The sequence below is a fragment of the Chiloscyllium plagiosum genome, chromosome 23 (genome assembly GCF_004010195.1).
Source record: "Chiloscyllium plagiosum isolate BGI_BamShark_2017 chromosome 23, ASM401019v2, whole genome shotgun sequence".
Taxonomy (NCBI): domain Eukaryota; kingdom Metazoa; phylum Chordata; class Chondrichthyes; order Orectolobiformes; family Hemiscylliidae; genus Chiloscyllium; species Chiloscyllium plagiosum.
In genome coordinates, this window is record NC_057732.1 from 2590944 (window position 1) to 2613200 (window position 22257).

At 40.5% G+C, this 22257-nt stretch overlaps 1 protein-coding gene across 1 annotated transcript in view; it reads left to right on the top strand.

Annotated features, from left to right (window-relative positions):
- lta4h (leukotriene A4 hydrolase) overlaps positions 1-12196 on the top strand; it is a 72407-nt gene extending 60211 nt beyond the window's left edge. The window contains exons 15-19 of the mRNA XM_043713296.1: positions 3280-3334; positions 4210-4305; positions 6393-6475; positions 9050-9154; positions 11845-12196. Of these exons, the coding sequence (XP_043569231.1) occupies positions 3280-3334; positions 4210-4305; positions 6393-6475; positions 9050-9154; positions 11845-11962 (457 nt within the window). The 3' untranslated portion in view covers positions 11963-12196. The remainder of the gene's footprint in view (positions 1-3279; positions 3335-4209; positions 4306-6392; positions 6476-9049; positions 9155-11844) is intronic.
- The last annotated feature ends 10061 nt before the right edge of the window (positions 12197-22257 follow it).

The window sequence follows — 22257 nt, forward strand, 5'->3', positions numbered from 1 at the left end:
TCCCCTCTCCTCTCTCTCTCTTCTCTCCTCTCTCTCTCCTCTCTTCTCTCCTCTCTCTTTCAATGTACTATTTCAAGTGGCTCGCACTAAATGATACAGTTAACTCTATGCTTTCTCTTACGTGGAACAAAAATGTCCATCAACCCACTTTCTTAAATAAGTACAAAATTATTGATTTAACAAAGATGCAAAACTGGCTAATATGCACAGTTTTGTATGAAATCTACTAAAAACCCAAACCCCCCCCCCCCCGCCCCACACACACACACACACACACACACACTCCAGATCAGGGGAATACAATGGTTTTTCTTTGGAGAAAGTAAAAGAACAATTTTGGCCAATAGTTGTTGATTGTTGAAAGGAATTAGAAGAAAAAGGTATGGAATGAACATATTTCAAATTCTATGGATAGTTGGATTTATTTTTAAAAGGGTTGCACATTGGAATGTTTTGTTTTAAAATGACACTTCTGGGAGAGCACATGACAACTTTCATGGATTGATTGGACTAACTTGCTAGAAATCCACTGCCTGGATTTAAATGCTGCCTTTTTTTCCCAAGATCCTTTAAGGATGTCACTAGCGTAGCCTGCTGGGCGGCATGGTGGCTCAGTGGTTAGCACCACCTCCTCACAGCTTCAGGGACCCAGGCCACTCTCTGTGTGGAGTTTTCATGTTCTCCCGGTGTCTGCGTGGGTTTCCTCCCCCAATCCAAAGATGTGCAGGTCAGGTGAATTGGCCATGCTATATTGCCCATAGTGTTGGATGCATTAGCAGGGGTAAAGGTAGGGTAGGGGAATGAGTCTGGGTGAGTTATTCTTCAGAGGGTCGGTATGGACTTGTTCGGCCAAAGGGCTTGTTTCCGCACTGTAGGGAATCTAATGTGCATCCCTAATTACAAAGATGACAGTTAAGAGTTAAGGTGTTCAGATGGCAGCTGACCTGGGGTCTTGTCAGACACAGCTTGCTCAAGAAGCACAGTATCAAGAAGTTTTCTAGTAACTCTTCTAGAGGACACTGGGTTCCATGTGCAAGGTTCTTTCAGCAGAGGCAACCTGGACAGACTTTTATCAGGCTTTTGCCCCTTAACCACCAACAATGTAGTAATGTTACTGGACTGATAATCTCAGACTAAGGATCTGGGGTTGTGGGTTCAATCCCACCCTGACAGATGGTGAAGTTTGAATTCAGTAGAAGTCTGGCATGAAAAGCTGGCTGAATATCAGCCATGTAACTCCAATCTATTTGTCATTTTACAAAGAAAACTGTTGCACTAAATGTCCTTCAGGGAAGTAAATCTGCCAGATTTATCTGGTGTGGGCTACATCTGACTCCAGATCAATGTAGTTGTCTCTTATCGGCCCTGTGGGCAATTAGCGATGGACAACAAAGGCAGGCTCAGACAGTGAGGACAACATCCAGAGAGGAATAAAATAAGACAACCTATAAACCCAGGTAGTTGACGTTTTAAGATGTGAGTCCAAGCAATTCACTGAAGTTTTTCCCTTCTGACTTTGTAGAAGTGTCTTAGTTTGAAAGCAGTTCCAGTATGTCCTTTCATCAACCCCTGAGAACAAAATCCAGTTTCCACAGAATGTGAAACACATCCATTTTCCTGCGCGTCTTCAAAACTCAAGTCCTCACGGAAATGAAATTAAATATAAAGCCGTTGCGATATGTCATTTTTCGAGCATGCCTTTGTTTCTGAAACTGCGCAGCTTATTACTGCATGCCAATCCCCTCAGATATGCAAAAATCAAACTCCTAGGACTAGAAATGAAAGGTTTTTGTCTTGCGTAAAAACATGGAAACATTAAGGATATGATTTATAATGTGTTTGGTGCATTGTAATCTGAACTGATTCCAAAAGCAACAGAGTGGTGGCCTAAATCTGGGGAAGCTTTTGAATTCTTTTTTTTTCAAAGGGTTATTCGGAATCATCAAAGGGTTGAAAAATGGGGCAAGGTTCTGTCAGTGTCTCGTCCCAGTGCTATAATGAGGGAAACATTCAGTCTGTCTGAGGGAAAGCCAGCTACTATTTTCAATGCAGACTTCTGATTAGTGAAGTTCCTCTTGCTGTGCAAACAATTTATTATCTAACTTCCTATTTGGGTTAAAGTATATGAAATGTAGCCTTTTGACTTCTCCAATCTTTAGATATCCCTCTTTAAAATCTCTGCTTTTTCTCCCAACTCTTTGCCCAATTGTTTTTCAAACATCTGTTCATGGGATGGGGCATCGCTGGCTGGGCAGGCATTTACTACTCTCACCACTAATTGCCCTGAGGGCAGTTTAGGTGTCAACCCCATTGCTCATGGGTCAGGTGTCCCATGTAGGCCAGACCAGGAGAGGATGGCAAATTTCCTTTTACAAGGATGTTGCCAGGGTTGGAGGATTTGAGCTATAGGGAGACGTTTAATAGGCTAGAGCTGTTTTCCCTGGAGTGCCGGAGGCTGAGGGGTGACCTTATAGAGGTTTATAAAATCATGAGGGGCATGGATAGGATAAGTAGGCAAAGTCTTTTCCCTGGGGTTGGGGAGTCCAGAACTAGAGGGCATAGGTTTAGGGTGAGAGGGGAAAGATATAAAAGAGACCTAAGGGGCAACTTTTTCATGCAGAGGGTGGTACGTGTATGGAATGAGCTGCCAGAGGATGTGGTGGAGGCTGGTACAATTTCAATATTTAAGAGGCATTTGGATGGGTATATGAATGGGAAGGGTTTGGAGGGATATGGGCCGGTTGCTGGCAGGTGGGAGCAGATTGGGTTAGGATAGCTGGTTGGCATGGATGGGTTGGACCAAAGGGTCTGTTTCCATGCTGTACATCTCTATGACTAAATGGTTTTTGGGAAAAAAGGTTCTGTTCACCTTTATAAACTAACTCTGTGCTCTATACTCCAAATTTCTTCAAAACTAAACATTCTCTAATTAACCATTTCCTTAAATTTGTGCGTTTCTCAAGATGTGGTCCAAGTGCAAAATGCTGTTTGCTTACTTTGGAAAACTTCTGCATACTCTCTCTGAGATCTGAAAATCAGAATTGGTCAATGATTAGAAATGCGTCTGTTGACTTTGTTACTGTTGACCTATCATAGATGCAGAATTACACAATTCAGATTTAATTTGGCACAATCACTGCATATACAAAGTATCCAAAATGGAGCTGAGGATAGTTATTTTCTATGCTTTTTTCTCACAATTTGCTGAATTGATTTGCTTTAATCTTTTGGAGTCAACTGTAAGGATACAAGCTAATGAATATCATGTTTGCATTGTAGCTATGACACCTCTATGGATGATGATTGCATATCTCTCTGTAAACGATGGAGCATAGTGAGTAAAATTGTTCTGTTTAAGTAAAAACGAAACTATAAATGCTGGAATTACACATCACATCAGTTATTAATGCTATAAGGAATTTGGTTCCAATTATGGATGAACATCCAAAATTAATGTCTTGTTGTTTGCCTTCACAGCCATTGGCTGAGTAGTCTATTTCATAAATTCTGGCATTACTGATTCTGTGTACCCTGTTGCTAAGCCGACTGCCGTGACCCATTTCTGCCTGTGTGTTTCTCATCACGTCACACTGCTACCACACATCTTCCTGCAAATTATTTTTTTTCTCAAAAGGAACTTTACATTTAAACTTAAGAGCAAAAATTGTACAAAGTGAAAACTTATTGAGAAATAATATATTTCCTGTGTTGAACTTGTTAAACTACATGATATTTAAGGTAGTTTCTGACCTCACATCATACTTCTACTTAAAATGAGGTCTTGCTTTCAGTGCAGGCAAGGACGGTGTTTTTTGTTATGAAATTATGTCTGAAACCTTCAGTCTTTTTCCCCCAGCACACTGTGGCATTAATCCATTTAGCAGATAATCTGCTACTGAGCTACTGATAATTGAAAGCTTTTGGGCTTTTAAAAAAAAGTATCCAATATTTCCATTAAAGCAGTGTTGCACTTTTTTTTAACTTTGTTTTTTTTAATAGAGCCTGCTTTCAACTAATTTATGTGCAACCAAATCTGTTGCCTTTGTCACGTTGCTTTCACTATATGATTTTAAATTTTTAAAACTTATTTTATTGGCAACTGTCTTGCAGGCATTAGATTTGTTACTAGTTTTGATACTGTTTTGTAAATGTGAAGTTCATTCTTTTAAAACAAAATGAATACAAACTGAACAGAACCATTCTTTTCAGGCCACCGATGTTGAGTTGGACTGTTTTACTGAAAATGATCTAAAGGAAATGACATCGCAGCAAAAGATTGAATTCCTTGCTCTTTTACTGTTGGAGGTAGGACCTAGGTTTAAGTGGGATGAAATGCAGAATGTCAGGAAAATGACCACCTGGATTGACTCAGTGAAGTGGAGATGAATCTTTACTCAATTCTGAGTCTTGTGAAGAATTAAGTGAAGTCTTTGTAGGGCTAGGTATGGATTTAGATTCTGTTATATTGGTTAAATAGCATTGGCTGCACCTTTTTTAATTTTTTGGACTTACTACAGTATTCAAACACAATCTTAGATAATTTCTTAGTGTTATATTTTTAGATTTTTCTTCTCTGATTACATATTCATTTTAAAAATAACTGTCTAAAAGAGGATATTTGTTCTTTTAGCTACATTTGAGGTTTTGCCTCTAGGATTTGGGGTTTAAATTCTACCGATAGTATGAATTATTTTATAAACATATGAATTAGGACCAAGAGTAATCTTTTCAGATCCTTATGCCTGCTCCACTGTTCAATAAGATCATGATCTGATTGCAGCCCAAAGTCTGCATTCCAATCTATCCTGTTAACCTTTTCAACACCACCCTGTCTTGCTTAACCAGAATGTATCCACCTCTGCCTAAAAGAAAATCTAGGAATCAACATCAAACCTTTTAAAGCGGGGAAAAAATCATCACCTAAGCTCTGTATTAAATGGGAATCTCTTTAGACAGTGACTCCTAGTTCTAGATTCTTCTATAAGAGAGAACACTTCTTCACACTGACCCTATCAGGACTCCATAGGATGTTATGTTTCAATCAAGTTGCCTTATTCCTCTAAACCTCAGCAGATACAAACCTAATCTGTCCAACTTTTCCTCAAAAGACAACCTGACCATTCCAAGAATTAGTCTGGTAAACTTGCTGTGAATTTGTCTAATTCATTTTATATACTTAAGGTGGCCAATGCTATGCACACAACTCTCACCATTGCCCTGTATAACTGAAGCAAAGTATTACTACTTTTGTATTGAATTCCCTTCATGATAAATGATAACATTCTACTGACTTTCCTAATTATTTGCTGTACCTGCATACTAACCATTTGTGATTCATGCATGAAGGCACCCAGATCTCTCTGCATCGGAGCTCTGCAATCTATCGCAATGTTTAGATAATGTGCTTTTTTTCTTCCTGTCAAATTCACATTTCCATACATTGTATCCTAATTGCTGCATTTTTGCTTACTCACTTAACTGATCAATACTTTTTCATGGCCATCTCAAGTCCTCTTTACAACTTACTTTCTTACCTTCGCATTGTAAACAGCTGAGCTTCCAGTCCCAGTGTGACACCAGCTATATCTTGCCAACCTGAAAGACCCATTCACACCTCCTGATTTACTTTTGCCAGCCAATATTCTATCCACGTCAATATAATTTTTGTTTTTATTTTCTGCATCACCCTTTGGTTTGTCAACCTATCAAGCGCCTTCTGGATATCTAAGTACAGTAAATCCACTGACCCCACTTTAACTTATCCAAATACCCTGGTATAACTTCTTTAATACATTATAATGTTTTCCCTGTGACAGATGTTAAGGTAACCAGCTTGTGGTTTCCTGCTTTTGGACTCCCTTTGTTGGGGAAAAGAAAGGAGTTACATTAGCTGTTTTCCAAATTAAATGAACTATTGCTAAATCACAGGAGTTTTAGAAAACTATAGCCAATACGTCAACTATCTCAAGACCCTTGTTTAAGAGCCCTTCATTTAAATGGTTTGCCTTTTCTCCAAAGCATCATTTAAATTCAGCACAGCATTTATAGTATCATTGATTATAAATTGATTTTGTTCTTAGGGGGTTAAAGTGCTACATTCATGATAAATTGATACAGGCTGTGCAGTGATTGGAATCTTTAGGCACATCATTAGCACTTACTGTTGGACATTCTATTGCATAATTAATTTTTAGTAATTAAAAAAGATGAAATAAATTATGTGAAGGTAACTGATTTTTAAGAGAAATTTTGTTTCATAATTGTCCCACAAAAAAAAGTATGGACATGCACGAGTAAGAGTGATTTCCAACAGGCCCAGTAATTCAGTTAATGCTTAATAAATGTTCAATGCTGTTAGTCATTCTTGTAACCTCTTCCCTTTTGGTCTTTAGCCTCCATTGCGTCTCAACAATGTGAAACGAATGCAGGATCTTTACAAATTCAACAGTGTCAAAAATGCAGAGATAAAATTCAGGTATAATTTTGTGTTTGCTGATAAGAGAATCATGGATACTAAGGAAATAAGGGCAACAAGTGGTGTATTTTGACCACTTTATATTACCAGAGAGGAAGTGTTTGCAGCCTTCAACTGCATTAAAGTGGATAAATCCCCGGGCCTGTTTCAGTCCATCCTCTGACGTTGTGGGAGGCTAGGGAAGAAGTTGCAGAGGCCCCTTTGTGGGCGGCACGGTGGCACAGTGGTTAGCACTGCTGCCTCACAGCGCCAGAGACCCGGGTTCAATTCCCGCCTCAGGCGACTGACTGTGTGTAATCTAATCTAATCTAATCACACAGATTTTTGCTTCATCTTTAGCCACTGGTGAAATTGTGGGTTGGCTAAAGACTGGAGGGAGGCTAATGTTGTTCATTGTTTAAGAAAAGTAGCAAAGACAAGCCAGGGAACTACAAGCCAGTGAGCCTGACATCATCTCTGACAAGAGTCGAGAGTGTGGTGCTGGAATAGCACAGCAGGTCAGGCAGCATCCGAGGAGCAGGAAAATCAAGTTGTTGGAGAGAATAGAGGGACAGAATCAACTGGCATTTGGTTAAGGCCTATTTAGGGATAGTCAGCGTGGATTCATGTGCGGGAAGTCATGTCTGACAAATCTTTTAGAATTTTTGAAAGAGGTAACCGAGAGGATAGATGAGAGTAGGGCAGTGAATGCTGTCTATATGGACTTTAGTAAGGCCTTTGACAAGGTCCCACATGGCAGGCTCGGTCGCATGGGATCCAGGGAGAGTTAGATAACTGGATTCAAAATTTGACTCAATGATGGGAAGCAGAGGGTGATGGTTGAAGGTTGTTTCACGGACTGGAGGCCTGTGACTAGTATGCCACAGGGGTCAGCACTAGGACCTTGGTTATTTGTTATTTACATAAATGATCTGGATGTGAATGTACAAGGCATGATTAGTAAGTTTGTGGATGATACAAAAATTAGGTGTTTTCGTTGATCGTGAGGAAGGTTATCAAAAATTACAGAGGAATCTTGATCAGATAGGGAAGTGGACTGCGGATTGGCAAATTCAATTCAATTCAAATCAGTGTAAGGTGTTGTACTTTGGAAAGTCAAACCAAGGTAGGGCTTGTACAGTAAATGGTAAGATCCAGAGGAGTGATATGAACCAGAGGGACCCAGGAGTATGTGTACATAGTTCGTTGAAAGCGGCATCACAGGTAGACAGGGTAGTGAAGAAGGCATTTAGCATGCTGGCCTTCATCAGTCAAGGCATTGAGTGCAGGAGTTGGGACTTATATTACAGTTGTATATGTCATTGTTGAGGCCACACTTGGAGTGTTGTGTACAGTTTTGGTCACCCTGTTTTAGGGAAAACCTAATTAAACTGAAAAAAAGTGCAAAGAAGATTTACGAGGATGTTGCCAGGAGTAGTGTGCCTGAGTTATGGGGAGAGGTTGACCAGGATAGGAGTTATTCCTTGGAATGTCGGAGGATGAAGGCTGACTTCATTGAGATTATAAAATCATGAGGGGCATAGATAGGATGAGTGCATATAGTCTTTTTTTTTCCCCCAGGGATGGCAAATTGAAAACCAAAGGGCTTAGGTTTAAAATAAGAGGGGAGAAATTTAAGAAGGACCTGAGGGGCACCTACTTCACGCAGAGAGTGGTGCGTATATGAATTGGGTTGCCAGAGAAAATGGTTGAGGCAGGTACAATAACATTTTTTTAAAATGTGGAAAGTTACACGATGAGACTGATTTCGAGGGATATGGACCAAATGCGGGCAATTGAAACTAGTTAAGTGGGCAGCATGGACCAATTGGGACCAAAAGGGCCTATTTCCATGCTGTATTACACAATGACTCTATACTACTAGTGAAACCATGAACTGGCAGGCTGCTAGTGACAGCTTTATTAGGGATTCAACCAGAAGTTTGTCATTCTAACTATTCATTTGAACCTCTGCTGCGAAGACTATAGAGTTTAACCTGCCTTAGGTAAGGTCGTTCCACTTTTCCAGCTTCAACTAGCATGCTAACCCTAGCTACAGAATCTTGCACATGAGAAGTGATCACTTGAATGGGAGGGTTAATACTGCCCTGGAGAAAGACACCCCAATATGAGTCAGCACCTTCAGAGGACTTGGTGGTGAGAGGAGGAGAATAGAGATGTCCTCAAACAGTTATGATTGTGTTATTTTGAAGAGAGCATAGAGTCATAGAGATGTACAGCATGGAAACAGACCCTTCGGTCCAACCTGTCCATTAATGCAAAATGTGCTTAAAATATGAATGATTTAGTAATTTAAGTTAAAGCCTAATACAGCAAGATGTGTGTTAAGAGCTGCTGAATTAAACAACATGAATAGCAATGGTACCATAAAGATTACACCACAGGCAGTTTGCTTTATCGTATGTGTTCAAAACTAATCCCATTGCACTATGGTCTCCTATTGCCCAATAGATTATACCGTGAATTGTCTCTCTTGATATTATTTAATCATTGTCTTTGAGTCTGATGATAGAAATTTAAATAAAACTATTTCACTCTGTTTTGTAAACTTTGGTTTTCTTCTCTCCACTTAAGATGGCTGCGTTTGTGCCTCCGAGCTCAGTGGGAAAAGGCCATTCCACTTGCTTTGGAAATGGTCACTGTGCAAGGTAGAATGAAGTTCACTCGCCCTCTTTACAGGTAAGAGTTCAATTTAAAATTAAATAGTTGTTGAGTCATCTTCATTGGAGAGAACTGTCCTTGACTTTGTTACTTATTACCTTGAGGGAGAGATGCAGAGTAGAAAGGCAAAGAAACAAACTAGAAGACCACTTAGAGCTTTTAAAAATTAAAAAAAAAGCTGATTTTGCAACATGTTAATAAAAGTTGTTAAATAGCATTGGTTGTTGAAGTTTAGCAGTATTTTAAACCAATAACTTTAATCGTGCTTTCGTGTAAGGGCAGGTGACCATGGAGTATGGTCTAATAGACAGGTTTTAACAAGTATCTAGAGGAAAGGGAGAGGCTGAGGGGAGAGGTTTAGAAGCACTGTATATTCCAGAACTGGGAGTTTGGGTAGCTTTGTAGAGTTACTAAACTGAGGGATGATGAGAGACCAGAATTAGAGGACAACATGTATCTCTGGTTTTGGTCTAGAAGGATGTGAAAACAAGGATAAGAGTTAAATGAAATGTTACTTAATCAGTAGGTTAGTGAGTACAGAGGTAATGGGTAAATGAGACTTGTTGCAAGTTAGGACACAAGCTGCAGAGCCTCCAGACTGTAGAAAGCTGGCCATTTGAATAGTCAGAATGAGATGTGTCAAAGATTTAAATGACCAAAGTAAAACTGCTGATTCTGGAAATCTGAAACAAAAACTAAAATTGTTGGAGAAACTCTGGTCTGGCACATCTGGAGAGAAAGCAGAATTAATATTTGTGGGATCATGTACAAATAACAACCGAAACCAGTGAGTGGCAAAAATAGCCTCTGTGTTCAGCAATCACAGCACAAGTGCGAGATAGCAATAGAATCTCGAAGTACAGTTTTTACAAGAGCCCCTTTATACACAGTTTTTACATATCATTACTATAGTGTTACATTTTCATAGTACATAAAGGGCTTCTCTCCTGGGAGACAGGAGATGGGTTAAAAACATGCTAACTCCTTGCTGCTACTTCTGATGGGATGTTTGTCTGGTCTGCTTGCATAATCAGAGGTGTTAGTTCTTTTGTCTTCTCAATTAGTAAATGTTGGTTAAAAAAAAACAGGCCTTTTTCTCTAAATAGTTTAGAAATCATAAAAGAATAAAGATATTGAACTGATTACTGCAGCTGTGGTGAAATTTATTTACTATTTGCCAGTATGAGTTTCTTTCATTCATGCAATTTCATGCAAGCACTGCTTTGTCAGTTAGTTTCTTAAAGGGATAATGGCCCAGTTAAAAGATATTTAATAGGTACTTAATCCAGGAGATGGTTGATCAGGACTGATTAACATTATAATGTTTCATGGAGATTTGATGGGGGATGGTATTGTTCTTTATGCTGAATGCAGTAATGGTTTAAATTTGCGTACTACAGAACCACGGTTTTATGAATGAATGGATGCAACCATATATAATAAATAACCAGGTTAGTAAAGGATTATGAATGAATGAACAGCAATCTGGTATTAATAAATATAGCACGCTGGTGAGTGAGTTAGTAAAGATAGCCAATAACACGATATCTCTCACATTTCAGGTCTAGTGACCTTTCTTCAGAACCCAGTTCTGGACCCAAAACGGTTATTCTGCTTTTTCTCCACAGAGCTTCTCCAGCAGTTTTGTTTTTGACTGAAATGACAATAATAGGTTGTGTTATAAAATGAAAAATATTTAACTGTGAAGTTTCATATGTTGATTTTTCCTCAATGTAAAGAACAACTAGGTTACTGAGAAAAGAAACAATGATTTAAGAAATATAACTTTGACACTTTGTATTGTGACTTTAACACCTACCTATCCAAAGTGCTTCGCAGGAGCATTATAACACAACATATGACACCAAGCCATAGGAGGAGATTAGGTCAAATGCATGGTCAAAGAGCTAGGAGGTAAGGAGTGCCCTCAAGAAGGAAAGTGAGTTAGAGAGGCAGAGTTGTAAAGAGTGTGTTACAGAGCATTAGACCTGAAGGTATGACCACCAAAGGTGAAAAGACCTATAATCAAAGTGCACGAGAGGATGTGAATGGTGGGAATTGAGAGAGCAGCAAGGGCAAGGCCCTGGAGGATCTGATCTGCTGAAAGACATCTTGTAGGATTGCTTTTAATTTTGACTGGTGCTTTAGCTGACTATTCAGCTGAGAGATGTTTACTCTGGGATGAAAAAGGGGAGCTCATCAATGCAGTCAAGCAAATTACATGCTCTAATTCGTTGGTGCGCACTGTATCATTGTTTTACACACAGCATTTCCTGATTTTCTACAAATGTTTGGGCAGCAGCTTTCCCTGTTCAATATGAACAATATCATCCTGTTTACTTAGCTGACTGTGTGCCTTATATCTGTGAATACACTACAGAAAAATACCAGCATCAAAATACAGATGTCTTAATTCATGCTTATAATATTGCTTCAGTCGCTAATTGCTCCTTGAGTGTTGCTCATGCCTAGCACTTCTCCTTAATCTTGGTATTGTGACTAAAAGTAGCCAGTACCATGCAGCTGTATATTAGAAGAAGAATGTTTTCCCTTTTAACATGGGTTGCAAACATGAGCAAATATTTATGTGATAACAGATGCTTCATTCCAAATACATTATAATACAGTAATGTTCCAATGTGTAGATGGTCTGTTACTGTTTTGTATATAATTACTGACTTTGTGCTTGCTTTAAATGAATGTTACAGAGACTTGTACAACTTTGAACAAGCACGAGAGCAAGCAATTGAAACCTTCAAGAAGAACAAGCCCTGCATGCACCCAATCACAGCTGCACTGGTAGCCAAGGACCTCCACCTTGTCTAATAATTGACCATTACAGCAGTAGGCACTCTTTTCAGATTTCATTACAAAATAAAGAATTTTGGTTACTGTGATACTTTCTCTACAGATTATGAAAAACCTATTTGTTGATTCCAATCATTTTTCAGTTTTAAGCCAAAATAGAATTGTTCTAATCAAAATGTTGAATTTTGAAGCCATTGCATTGCTCCATAGAATCAGTAAGTGCATTGTTTCAAATAAAATTTTTAATCTCAACTTGTCTCTCTACATTTTTTTTTCTAAAGTCCAAAGGATGCAGGCTTGAATGGTAACAAAAGGTAGATTGTACAAAGTATTGTAAAGCCTGCTTTTGTCTGTGCAATATATCTCACTTCCAGGACCATCCTGGAACCCAACTGTAGCCCTGGCGTTTATGTACTATACAAAGTCTTAAATCTCTCTCCCTATCTCATTTATCTGCATCTTCAACAGTCATTCTACAGTCATTTACCCTAATCTACTGAGCCAAACTTCCTGTAAAGGTCTATGTTGCTTTTGCCCTAAATTTACATCTTTGTCTAGTTCCTTTCCTATTTCTCCTTGTGCTCTTTACAAGGTCACCTGTCCACAACATCCTGATTCTGACCACCTAACTCCACCTCCTAGCTCACACACAAGCTGATAAGTTTTTTTTCTTGCATGCTGACTTGTTGTCCTTCAGATCTGTTGTCACCACCCATCTGCTAAAAAAAAACCCAACTTTGATCCCTCCATCCTTACTACTCTATCATCTTTGACCTCCCTTTCCCCTCAAGCCTTTGAACATGTTGCCTCCCAAATTCATGCCTATCTTTCCTGATCTCTGTATTTCAAATCCTTCCAATCAGATTTCTACCCTTCCCACAGTACTAGAACAGTTCTTGAAGAAATCAAAAGTGTCAACTGGTATCACTGACAAAATAAACTATCGATTATCTTTTTTGTTCATTCATGGGATATGGGCATCACTCCCAATGAACACAGTCCACTGATTTCTCAGCAACAAACCCAAACAAGTAGACAAACCTGTCCAGAAAACCTAACCACTCTCCCCTACATCAAAGACATCTCAGACATGAGTGCCAGACTACTCAGACCTCTTGGCATCATGGTAGTGCACAAACCCACCAACACACTAAAACAACAGCTAATGAACTTGAAAGACCCTATACAGACAACAAGAAAAAATAATGCCATTTACAAAATACTATGCAAGGACTGTAACAAACACTACATTGGACAAACAAGCAGAAAACTAGCCACTAGGATACTTGAGCATCAACAAGCCACAAAAAGGCATGACCCACTCTCACTAGTATTCTTACATACGGATGAGGAGGAACACCACTTCAACTGGGACAACAACATCTATCCTAGGACAAGCCAAACAGACACGCACAAGAATTCTTAGGGTTCTGGTTGGAATGCCATACTTCTATCAACAAACATATTTACTTGGATCCCATTTACCACCCCCTGAGAAAAAGAACCGGAAATGACATCACCATAGGAAATGTCACCATGGGAAATGACATCACCAACCCAAGGAAACCTAAACGCATAAATAGAAAATGGGCCATGCCACCAGTGCTTCCGGAGGCTCGCTGATATGACCTAGTATGGTGACGAAATGTCTGAAAACAAACCTTCCAGTTCAGCGAGCAAACTTACATCCATGGGCATCACTGGTTGGGCCAGCATTTGTTGCCCTTGAGAAGGTGATGATGAGCTGCTGCCTTAAACTAGTTCAGTCCACCTGCTGTGGGTAGACCCATAATACCTTTGGGGAGGGAATTCTAAGATTTTGATCCAGCGTCAATGAAGGAACAGTGATACATTTCCAAGTCAAGATGGTGAGTGGCTTGGAAAAGAGCTTACGGTTGGTGGTGTTCCCATAGATCTACTTCCCTTGTACTTCAAGTGGAAGTAATTGTGGGTTGGAAGGTGCTGTCTACAGTGCATTTCTGCAATGCATCTTGTAGAAAGTACCCTCTGTTGTTACTGAGTGTCAGTGATGGAGGGAGTGGATATTTGTGGAAGTGGTGCCAATCAAGCAGACTGCTTTGTCCTGGACAGTGTCAAGCTTCTTGAGTGTTGTTGGAGCTACACCCATCCAGGCAAGTGGTAAGTATTCCATCACACTCCTGACTTGTACCTTGTAAATGATGGACAGGCTTTGGGGAGTCAGGTGGTGAGTTACTCACAGTAGTATTCCCAACCTCTGACCTGCTCTTGTAACCATTATATTTATCTGGTGAGTTCAGCTTAGTTTCTCATCAGTGATAACCCTCAAGGATGTTGCTAGTGGGGGATTTAGTGATGGTAACACCATTGAATGTCATGGGGTGATGATTAAATTCTCTTGTTGAAGATGGTCATTGTCTGGCATTTGTGTAATGCTAATGTTACTTGGCAGTCCAAGCCTGGATGTTGTCCAGATCTTGTAACATTTGAGCATTAGATTTGTTCTGCTTTTTATGTACAGGACATACATGGGCGTGATCTATTGGTTTTCTGCATTGTCAGGTTAGATGCCAGTGTTGTAACTACTGGAACAGCTTGGCCAGGGGAGCAGCAAGTTCTGATGCACAAGTCTTCAGTACTATTGCCAGCATTTTCAGGGCCCATAACTTTTGCAATATTCAGTGCGTCCAGTTTCTTGATATCACCTAGAGTTAATCAAATTGGCTGAAGACTGGTATTGATTCTGCTGGGGGCCGCTGAAGGAGACTGAGAAGGATTATCCACTTGGTGCTTCTGGCTGAAGATTGCAGCGAATGCTTCAACCTTATTTTTTATACTTGTGTGTACGACTATTCCATCATTGGAAAATGGGAATATTTGGGGAGTTGCTGTCTCCAGAGAGTTGTTTAATTGTCCACCACCATTCACAACTGGATATCGCAAGACTTGCAGAGCTTAGATCTGATCTATTGATTGCCGGGTCACTTAAGCTGTCTTTCATTTTGCTGCTGGTGCTGTTTGGCATGCAAGTAATCCCATTTGGTAGCTTCACCAGTTTGTCACCTCATTTTTAGGCATACCTGGTGCTGCTCCTGGCATGCTCGCCTGCACACTCTATTGAACCAGGTTTGATCCCTCACTTGATGGTAATGATTGAGTGGGTGATATGTTGGGCCATGAGGTTACAGATTGTGATGGAGTACAATTCTGTTATTGATGGCCCATAGTGTCTCATGGATGCACAGTCTTGAGTTGCGAGGTCTATTCAAAGTCTGTCCCATTTAGCACATCGTGCCACACAATACGATGGAGAATATTCTTAATGTGAAGGCTGGACTTTGTCTCCACAGGAACTCTTTGTAGTCACACTAACCGATACTGTCATGGACAGATGCATCTGCAGTCAGCAGGTTGGAAAGAATGAGGTCAAGTATGTGTTTCCCACTTGCTGCAGACCCAGTCTAGCAGCTATATCCTTTTAGGATCTGACCAACTCGATCAGAGCTACTCTTGGTAGCGGATATTGAAATCCATTACCCAAAGTACATTTTGTGCCCTTACCATCCTCAGTACTTTCTCCAAGTATTCCTCAACATCATCATAGAATCCCTACAGTGTGGAAACAGGCCCTTCCACCCAACAAGTCCACACCAACCCTCTTCAGAGTATCCCACTCAAACCCATTCCCCTACCCTATTACTCTACGTTTACCCCTGACTAATGCACCTAACCTACACATCCCTGAACACTTAGCATAGCCAATTCACCTAACCTGCACATCTTTGGATTGTGGGAGGAAATCGGAGCGCCCAGAGGAAACCCACACAGACAATTGAAGCTGGGTCCACAGTGCTGTGAGGCAGCAGTGCTAACCGCTGAACTAATGTGATGTCCCATGGAGGAGTATTGATTCATCGGCTGAGGGAGGATGATACATGGTAATCAGCGGGAGATTTCGTTGCCAATATTTAACCTGAAGGTCTGAGATTTCTTGGGATCCAGAGTCAATGTTGAGGCCTCCCAGGGCAACTCCCTCCTGACTGTCTTCCACTGCTGTGACCTCTGGGTCTGCCCTGCCAATGGGACAGGAAATATCTAGGGATGCTGATGGTAGTGTCTGGGACATTGTCTGTAAAGTATGACCTGTTGTAGTCCTTGACATCGTTGATTACACGGTTTTCCTCCAATGCCTTTCCACTTATCATTACATAGCGAGGACAGCACTCGCCTATTTTCAGGCTTATCTGTCAAATCAGAGCCAGAGAAACTTGAAATGCCTTCTCTTCCTGCTCCTTAGGGTAATCCCTGCGAATCTGTCTACATTCCCCGTGGATTTCAAATGCATGTTCTCCTGGGTGACTTCATCCAAAAACAAAAGTTTTTGATACGTACACTGACAATCTCTAGTACAACCTTGTAACTCTGTGTCTCAACTCCTCCAATCTCTAAATCATGAGATAGCTTCATCACTGCTCAGTACTAGATTAACAGAAATCTGTCAGTATTGGGAAAGTCAAATCCATTGAGTTTACCCCATTGCAAACTGTTCCCTAGCTATCCACCCACCCTCCAAACTTCATACCACCTTGGTGGCATGTTTGACTCTAAAATGAGCTACTGACTATATTAATAGGATTACCTATTTGCACCTCTATATTGCATTTCCCTTAGTTGATCTGCAAATGAAACCCATCTTCGCTTTTCACTTTCAGACTTGATCATTACTGGCGAGCATTTCATGTTCTGCTCCATGAATTTGAGGTCATCCAAAACTCTGCTGGTCTTGTTTGAGCTTGCGCTCCCATCCTTTCTGTTCTTGTTGACTAATGTTGATTCCTGGTTAGCAATGTCTTGTGTTTTCTTTTGTCATTTTCAACTCCCTCCATGATATTCCTCCTCCCTATCTCTGTGACTTCCTCCAGCTCTACAATCCTGAGAGATACTTCTGATTATTCCTCAGATGTCCTTGGATTTATTGCACAGTTGATCATTGTGCTTTCTGTTGCTTAGGCACTAAGTTTTAGAATTTCCTCTTTGCATTCCTCTGCCTTTCTATATCAACATAGGAAATAGGAGCAGGTGTAGGCCACTTGGCCAATCAAGCCTGTTCCATTATTCACTGATCTGAAGATCCTTTCCTGCCTATCCCTGATAACCTTTAACCCTACAGCTTTTTTTAAAATATTCCTTAAAACCCCACCTCTAACCAAGTTTTTGGCCATCTATCCTAGTGTCTCCTTATGTGCCTATCATTTTCTAATGTCTTTGTGAGACATCTTGAGGTTTTCATATTTATAGGTATTGTATTTCCTTTGAGTTTAAGGATGTGGGTGGCACAGTGGTTAGCACTGTTGTCTCACAGCTCGAGAGACCCAGGTTCAATTCCTGCCTCAGGCGACTGTGTGGAGTTTGCACATTCTCCCCGTGTCTGCGTGGGTTTCCTCCGGGTGCTCGGTTTCCTCCCACAGTCCAAAATGTGTGGGTTAGGTGGATTGGCCATGCTAAATTGCCCGTAATGTTAGGTGAAGGGGTCTGGATGGGTTGCGCTTCGGCGGGTCGGTGTGGACTTGTTGGGCCGAAGGGCCTGTTTCCTCACTGTAAGTAAACTAATCTAATTTAAAAATCTAATGTTACCTATCTCCATTACCACTCTTTCCTTCTGTTCCAAATCTAATAGTGGAGCCTCCTATATTTCAGAATAATCTTTCTCCCTGGTGCTCCTTTGCTCCAATGATAGAGAAGTCACTCTAAAGAAACCCTGCCATTTGAAGGTCATTTGTAAAACATAATTTAAGTCCTGATGAAGGGTCACTGGACTCTGTTTTAACTGTTCCTCTGTCCACAGATGGTGCTAGACCTGCTGAGTTTCTCCAGCAATTTGTGTTAGATTTCTAGCATTCATCATTCTTACATTCCTGATGAAGGGCTTATGCCCAAAATGTCAACTGTTCTGCACCTCGGATGCTGCCTGACCTGCCCTGCTTTTCCAATGCCATGCTTTTAGACTTTGTTTATTTCAAACTATTTAAGTTCCTGATGCACAACAAAGGCTACTTAGGCAGAAGTCATAGAGTCATGCAGCATGGAAACAGACCCTTCTATCCAACCAGTCTATGCTGAACATAATCCCAAACTAAACCAGTCGTCCCACCTGCCTGCTCCTGGCTCATATCCCTCTAAACCCTCTAATCCCTATTCACGTACTTCTCCAAATTTTAAACATTGTAATTGTATCCACACCTACTACTTCCTGAGGTTAAAAAAATTGCCCCGCTTGTCTTTTTTAAATCTCCTCTCACCTTAAAAATATGTCCCCTAGTCTCTCAATCCCACATCCAATAGAAAAGACAACTGCCATTAACAATTTCTGGTTTTGTTTCTGATTTACAGCATCTGCAGTTTCTATTAACCCTATCTGTATTTCTCATGATTTTATAAACATCTATAAGGTCACCTCTCTACCTCCTACACTCCAGTGATAAAAGTCCCAGCCTATCCAGTGTCTCCTTATAGCTCAAATTTCCATACCCGGCAACACCCTGGTGGATCTCTTCTGAAACCTCTACAGTTTAGCAATGGGCAACCAGGACTGGACACAGTATCCCAAAAGAGGTCTCACCAACTTCCTGTACAACCTCAACATGACTTCCCAACTCCTATACTCAAAGGTCTGAGCAATGAAGATAAGCATGCTAGGCATATTTTTTTTAACCACCCTGTCTATATGTGACAAAAACTTCAAAGAAGTATGTATCTGAGCCTCTAGGTCTTTCTGTTCTACAACACTAGCCAAGGCCCTATCATTAATTGTATTTGTACAATCCTTGTTTGTTGTACCAAAATGCAATACGCTGAGCAAAACAAAACCTTTGCTACTCACCTAATCTATGCCTCTCATGATTTCATACATCTCAGCCTCCTGTTCTCCAGGGGAAAAAAAGTTCAGCCTCTCCTTATAACTCAGGCTCTCTAGTCCTGGTAACACCCTTGTAAATCATTTTTGCACCCTCTCCAGATTAATAACATCCTTCCTACCTCAGAGCAAATAGAATTGTATGCACCAATGTCTTGCACAACTGTAACATATGATGTCTGTTCTCAAAGGTCTGAGCAATGAAGACAAGTGTGCCTAACATCTTCACCACCCGATCTACCTGTGAAAGGGCTTTCACGAAACTAGTGTATACCTGCACCCCTAGATCTCTGTTTGACAACACTCCCCAAGGCCTTACCATTAACTAAGTCCTGCCCTGGTTTGTCTTCCCAAAATTCAACACCACATTTATCTAAATCCATCTGCTACTCATCACCCAGTTGATCAAGATCTCATTGTACTCTTAGATAACCTTCTTCACTGTCCACTACACCACCAATTTTGGTGTCATCTGCAAACTTATTAACAATGCTTCCTACATTCTCATCCAAATCATTTATGTAAGTAACAATCAACAGTGGAACCACCACACCACTGGTCATAGACTTCCAGTCTGAAAAACAACCCTCCACCACCACCTTCTGTCTCCTACCATCAAATCAATTTTGTATCCAATTGGCTAGCTCTCCTTGGATCCCATTATGATCTAACCTTACAAACCAGTCTAAAGCCTTGCTGAAGTCCATATAGACAACATGTACTGCTCTGCCTTCATCTATTTTCTTGATGGAATTTTCTATGGGGAGAGTAGGAAACAATACAGGCACAGTCATTAAGGTATGAAAGTACAAGGTGAGAAAGAGGGGCTGAGCAGGACTGGATCAAAAAAATGGTTTGTGTGTACTACAAAGCAGCAGTGACAATCAGGATCTGTGCAGGCACCCATCACAGCATCTTCCCTCTACAAGAAGTGAGTAGAGTTAAAGTTACGTTTAATGTAAAACCAAGTTCAGCCAGTAAATGAGAGTTCTGGTGGATGGTGACTGAGTTACCCTTGTTTAAAAAAGGAGGGTGGAAGTCTCCTGGTGTGGAGTGTTATCAATGAAGAAGTGTCATAGTGAAGAAGAGATGGTTAGGGCTAGGAAATTAGAGACTGCTATTAATGATGGATAGTGAAAAAATTACAGATGTGGGTGGGAAGAGTCTGGAAAAGGGGAGAAAAGGAGAGTTAGAATCAGATAGAAAGAAATCCACTCAGTTGTGCAGAAACAGAATAGTGGGCATTCCTGTTTCTGAGTGTTCAGATGGAGGTATGAGAAGGTTGTCTGAGATTGAAGGAAGACCTCCAGAGGAAACATCATCAGTGAAAGTCCTGGAAACAAGAGTTTGTTTGGTGGGGTCACAAGCCCAAGGGAGGAAGGAAGAAATGCCTTTGACTACCTGAACAGCAGTGGTTCAAGAAAATGACCCATCACTTTCAGGATGAGAGGCATATGGATGGACAATAAATTGGGGCTTACCAGATATAAGAAGAATGAATAAAAGTCCATTAGCAGTAGGAGGTTCAAATTGATGATCCCCATTATTGGATTGTTACATTTGAATCTGATCCCCCAGCTCTTCTATATGTGCCATTATTTACTTTCACTCACTTTCCTTAATCCCTCACACTTCAGTGACATGTACCTTTTGCCTAAATCAGTATGACAGAACCATTTAATTTGAATTATTTAATTACCTCCTCTATTCTGAATGTAGTTGTGATGAAATACCTTCCTACATTTGCAAAGCAAAAATGAGATAATCTTCTTCTGACAAATAAACAGAAGCTACACCTCGTGTAGAAGAGAATCTGAAGGACTAAGAGAGTCTATTTCTTGCAGTAAACATTTCTTACTGAAACCTCTTTATCTCCAAAAACAAGCTGCTTACATTCAATTGCTGAATTTGAGTGATCACAAGTATTTTATCTCCTCCAATGCTAGTCAATTCAGAAAAGTGTGGACGTGCTCGGAATGCCTTTGAGTTATTGGTCCATGGACTACCTGAGGCTGAGAGACGGTTTCCATTTCCAACTCATTAATCTTCCCACATCCACTATGATGTTGAAGAGTCTGGTGCTGGAAAAGCACGACCATTCAGGCAGCATCCAAGGAGCAGGAGACTCGACGTTTCGGGCATAAGCCCTTCATCAGGAATCGGGCACCGCGCATCCAATATGATGAATGAAATATCTCAACTCTAGTGTCTTGGACATCCCCTGCTCTCTATACTTCAAAGCTGGTGGAATAGGTAGACATTAACGGTAATGTTACCACAGTCCTGCCTAAGGAGAAAGTGAGGATTGCAGATACTGGAGATCAAAGTTGAGAGTGTGGTGCTGGAAAAGCACAGCAGATAGGGCAGCATCTGAGGAGCAGGAGAATCGACATTTTGGGTGTAAGCCCTTCATCAGGAATTCTGCTCCTCGGATGCTGCCTGACCTGCTGTGTTTTTCCAGCACCACCATCTCTGCTACCCAACAGGACAGATTGTAGACTTTCCATTGAATTCCACCCCCCCTCCAGCCCACCACCTTCGATTGCTCAAAACCTGTTCCATCTCCAGCTTCTCCCAGTCTTGTTGAAAGCTTAAATCTTTGACTGACTATTTCCAACATTAACTTTCTTACTTCTTGAATTCTATCTCTTTGGTGAAGGTTTTAGAAATGCTCTTAGCTTAGTCAGTTTTTTACCTCTGTGAAGCACTTTATATTGTTTTAATAAAGCAAATGTCTCAAAGACATGCTGTTGTGATGTTCACCAACAGGTGCAATCCTTCAGCACTCATTGTTACGATTGGAATAAAAAATGGACTATTAATATTCACTTTCCCATTACCTGATTATTGTACCTCAAACCTTTCATGACCTAAAATGGTTTGAGAATGGACACATACTGACCTAATGTAGCTGCTGTGATCACCTGACGATAGATTAAGGAAAGTCGAAAGAACCCATATGGAATAAATCAAATGAGAATGCAGTGAGGTTATTACCTTACCTAAAGATTGACAATAGCTAACTGAATCAGTGTTCAAAAATGTGCTCCTCTTGTTTAATTAAGTGAAAAATCACACAACACCAAGTTATAGTCCAACAGGTTTAATTGGAAGCACACTAGCTTTCGGAGCGACGCTCCTTCATCAGGTGATTGTGGAGGGCTCGATCGTGATAGCTAGACAATATGTTGAAGGTGTTAGCCCCCTGTGTTCTCTGTCTATGACCTGATGTTTAGATTGATTCTAATCTAAAAAGTGAGATAACAGAGTTTTACATAAATTCATGCAGTTTTTGAGCTCAGAGTTCTACATGAATGTATGCAGTTTTTGAGCAAAGTGCAATGTAACTCTGAAAGTACCAAAAAAATTCACCACACAAAATATATGTGTGCATGTGGGTCTTTGTCTGTCTGTGTGTGTG